The 4068-nt window shown below is 38.3% G+C and overlaps 1 protein-coding gene across 1 annotated transcript; it reads right to left on the bottom strand.

Annotated features, from left to right (window-relative positions):
- Positions 1 to 933: 933 nt before the first annotated feature.
- On the bottom strand, positions 934 to 3608 carry NEUROD6 (neuronal differentiation 6). Its single transcript, XM_090287789.1, has 2 exons — positions 3433 to 3608; positions 934 to 2147 (listed from the first exon to the last, which is right to left on the bottom strand). Exon 2 carries the CDS (start codon positions 2124 to 2126, stop codon positions 1113 to 1115), a length of 1014 nt encoding a protein of 337 aa, XP_090143915.1. The 5' UTR covers positions 2127 to 2147; positions 3433 to 3608; the 3' UTR covers positions 934 to 1112.
- Positions 3609 to 4068: the final 460 nt, after the last annotated feature.

The raw sequence follows: 4068 nt of genomic DNA, 5'->3' as shown, positions 1-4068 counted from the left end.
CCATTTTTAACAGCCACTCTGGTGTTTGCTGGAAATTTGCCACTGAATTTCGGCTCGAGCTGAAGGTTACCAGGATTTATCATTGTTTCCCCAGGATGTTTAACCCTCATGGGCTCCTCTTCTTTCATTTAAGATACTTAAAAAAAAAAAAAAAAATTCTTGTAAGCGCTTTGGCTGTTTTGTTTAAGAAATTTGTTTTACTTTGTACGTTTTGAAATCCAGAAATATTTCTGAAATAAGGAGGAGGGAGTTTTGGAGACAGAAAGCAGCTGTGTACCAGAAAATAATAAGTATCGTGCAGAAATATCACAGCTAATAGATATCCTTTACAAGTGTAAATATCTGTTTAATTGCTTTAAAAACGTGAGGTGGAAAAACACAATTATACATTGTGATAACAAACCTGTACAGATAATTTCCAAACAATACAAAACAAGTGTGAAAATTTTTTTTTATGATTGAAATAATTGTCCCAAAATTATGACCCCACCTACCCAAATATCATGTTGCCCCATCTGCAAATACTTGAAGAGGAATAGTTACCAATTGAATGCATTTAGATTTGTCCTTAAAAAGAAGAAAATTGCATAGCTTTTTAAATACTGTTGCACATTTGCAAATGTACCTTCCAATATCATTGTCAGCTTGGTGTTATTTTCGATATATTAAATTTCCAGTTTTTCAGAGATACATAAGATATAATTCCTAATCATTATAAACACATCATTTTATTCATCTTATTTTAATAGCATGCATTTTTATAACTACTGTACAACTGAAATAGACATTGAGTTATGCTGTGTGCATGTCTTTATTCAATAGTATATTCTGAGACACCTCCTTCAAATAAATTGTGAATTTTAAAGAAAAAAAAATTCCTTCCAGTAGAAACAGAATCACAGTGCTTTACAGACAAAAGGAAAGGAAAAGAAGTTCTCATAAGAAAAGAGATTTATTCTTACATAGAAAATTCTCACAATAGTTGAAACCCACTTCAAAAACTAGTAAACACCTTAGACAGAGTTGTGCCAATTACTCAGCCCACGAGCATCTGCTTTGTCTTAATTAGATGGGGGGAGGTGAATGACCACTGTTTATTTTCATTTTCCTCATTAATTATGAAAAACTGCATTTAATTCATCTTGCATGGTGAGAGATTGGCTGCGCAGATGTAAGTCGTAAGGGAAGTGGCTGTCGGTGGGCAACCTGAACATGGCACCCTGCCCAAGGGGACCCCTGGGTGGCACTGCACAGTAATGCATGCCGTAATTGTAATTTTTGCCATAGTCCAAGGTTTCTTCTTGCTTCAGAGAAAATATCCCATTATAGTTAATTGGGGGAGGACTTAAGGGACCTTCAAACTGAGGGCTGGCACACTCAGGGGAAGTGCTTTCATAGAAGGATTCATACGCACTGCAATAATTATAAGGTTTCATGGACTTGGAGTTATCAAGAGTTCCGTGCCCTGGGGGGGTGGTGAGCTCAGGGCTGTGGTAGGGGGGGTAGAAAGTGGAGTAGGGTGACCTGGTGTGGTGCGCAGCCTCCCCACCCTGCCCCATGAGGAAGCTCCTGGCGTTGAGCTGCAAACAGCCTGCCACCAAGTTTGTAGTCGGCTGGGAAAGACCTTTGCATAAGTTTTGGACGAACGTGAGCAGATCGGGTCTCTTGCCGATTCTTAGAATTTCCGAAAGTGCCCAGATGTAGTTTTTGGCCAGTCGCAAAGTTTCTATTTTGGACAGTTTTTGGGTTTTAGAATAACAGGGGACCACTTTCCTTAAATTGTCCAGAGCGTCGTTGAGGCCATGCATCCGGTTCCTCTCACGCGCGTTAGCTTCCTGTCTCCTGAACTTGACCCTCTCGAGTCGCAGTTTGGTTGTCTTTTTTTTCCTAAGACCCCTCCTTCTGGGCAAACCGTTTTCATCTTCCTCTTCCCTGTCTTCCTCCTCTTCCTCTTTCTCAGTTTCCTCTCCTGGGGCTCTTTTGATGCTTTTTCCTCGAAGGACAATCTGTTTGGAAAAGCTTTCTGGTTTCTTAATTTGCTTCTGGTCCTCGCATTCTCTAGAAAACTTTCTGCACATCTGGGATTCTGGCATTACAACAGACTCATCAAACGGTAGTGTTAACATGGTTCTCTAATCTTAAATTACCTGAAAAATGCCAATATTTAAAGTGTTTTCATTTTTAAAGTTTATACACTTCAAACATATTGAATGACTTAATTATAAAAATACAAAAGCGTGAAAAGGACTGATTCTGGGACTAATTTTTTTTACATTAAATATAATTTTTGAGTTTGGGCAAACTAGTAATTATAACAAACATTGACACATGCAATAGATTAATTTATACAGGCAGATTATCAAAAGAAAATAAAACAAGTCATGTATACTAACACCACCACCATCTCCATTTCTCTTTGAATTTTTTACTGGTTTTTAAATACACAAAAAAGACCGTGGAATTTTAGCAAATGCAAAACATGATATAGCAATACAGAATTTCATTAGTTCTAATTCCCCTGGTAGAAAATGAGAGGAGACACCAGTTTTTTAAAATAAAAAGTGCTATCTCTCCATTAGCTGACAAATGTGTGGGTGTTCTAAAAAGCTTAACTTTATTTGCTGCATTATGTAACTGTGGACTTAGATAAGGGGCTGTTGCAAACATACAATTAAAAAAATTAATCAGAGCCCATTTTAAAACTGATTTCCTTCTGGTCAGTAAAGAAAAATGTAAAAGAGCACGGTTTCCCAGCCTTCACACAAAAAAGGGGGTGGGGGAGGATTAAGCTAATTTGGAATAAACTCCATAAATAAATTTAAAAAATAAAAATCACTGGCATTCTTTCAAATCAAAGAAAATGTTGAAATTGCTTTTACATTTCCATTTGTTTCTACACGTAATTGTCTGTTTACTGCTGTTCAAATTATCCTGGACAAAACACACTCTCGTAGTGTTTTTGTTCTACGTACGAGCCACAGAAGTCTCCCTCTAGCTAATATCTGACAGGAACGGTCCAAGGATTCTGACTGCAATTGTGCACGTGTGTTCAGAATCCCGAATGAAAGGGGAAAAGAATTTGTGTTTCAAAGGCAATTTTGGCTTTCATTTGGTGAAGCAGCAAGTATTTTCATCTTAAGTCCTCAAACAAATAAGCATGTTAAAACAGAGACTTTTCAATTTAGCAATCTACACACACACACACACACACATACACACACACCCCACACACAAACTCTTAGTAATGTCCACATACTTGCAGTGTTACATAGTAGCAGTGAAAGTATGTGATAATTGCATCATAAGAATGAAATATAATAAGAAGTTATAGATGGCAAAGAGCATAAGAATACTATAAGACAGTGACACTGTATCTTTAAATACTTGCATGCAAAGCCAGCATCAATTGAAGTATATCTTTATTTATATTACCTTAGGTTTTAATTTCATTCAATAATCAGTTTTCATTTTGGATCTTCCAAATCTTTTCAGGCTGAGTGTCGCATCGTCTCCTGGAGTCTCTAGATCTGTGTGTATCTGCACTATCTCATTGATCTCTAAAAAGTGACATTGATGCCAACTGCCAGAGCTGGTACCCATGCCATCTGCTAGTGACGTCACAGGGCAGGGAGAACCATGTGATCCTCTCTCTTGGGACCTTCATTCTGCACTGATCATCTGGCATCCCTGTAAGTGGGTACCAGCATTCATGCATCAACACAGAAGGTTAGACTGATAGGGGAAAAATCTGCACCAGCGTCTTACATACAGTAGGTGCGTTTCTCCTCGCGCTGCTCTGGCTTCTCGGGCAATCTGTAGGGAGAGCTGTGTGAGTGTTCGGTTTTGCCCTGCCAACGGTGCAACTGTTAGGTAGTCATTAATATTCCATTCATTTACAAGGTGGGCTTTTGTGTGAGCGAGAGGGTTTTTTTTTTGTCATTGTTGTTGATGTTTTGTGAAGATCACCATCCCATTTGTGCACCTGGGTACCCAGGGAAAGAAAGCCATGAAAAGGAGCTGAAATCAGGAAAATGGTCTTGAGATGCTGAACCAAACTAAGATTTGTGT

Source organism: Furipterus horrens, unplaced genomic scaffold, assembly GCF_987537825.1.
Source record: "Furipterus horrens unplaced genomic scaffold, mFurHor1.1.pri manual_scaffold_9, whole genome shotgun sequence".
In the NCBI taxonomy this organism is placed as follows: Eukaryota; Metazoa; Chordata; class Mammalia; order Chiroptera; family Furipteridae; genus Furipterus; species Furipterus horrens.
The sequence above is the reverse complement of the archived record's forward strand: the minus strand, read 5'-3'. Positions and strand labels throughout refer to the sequence as shown.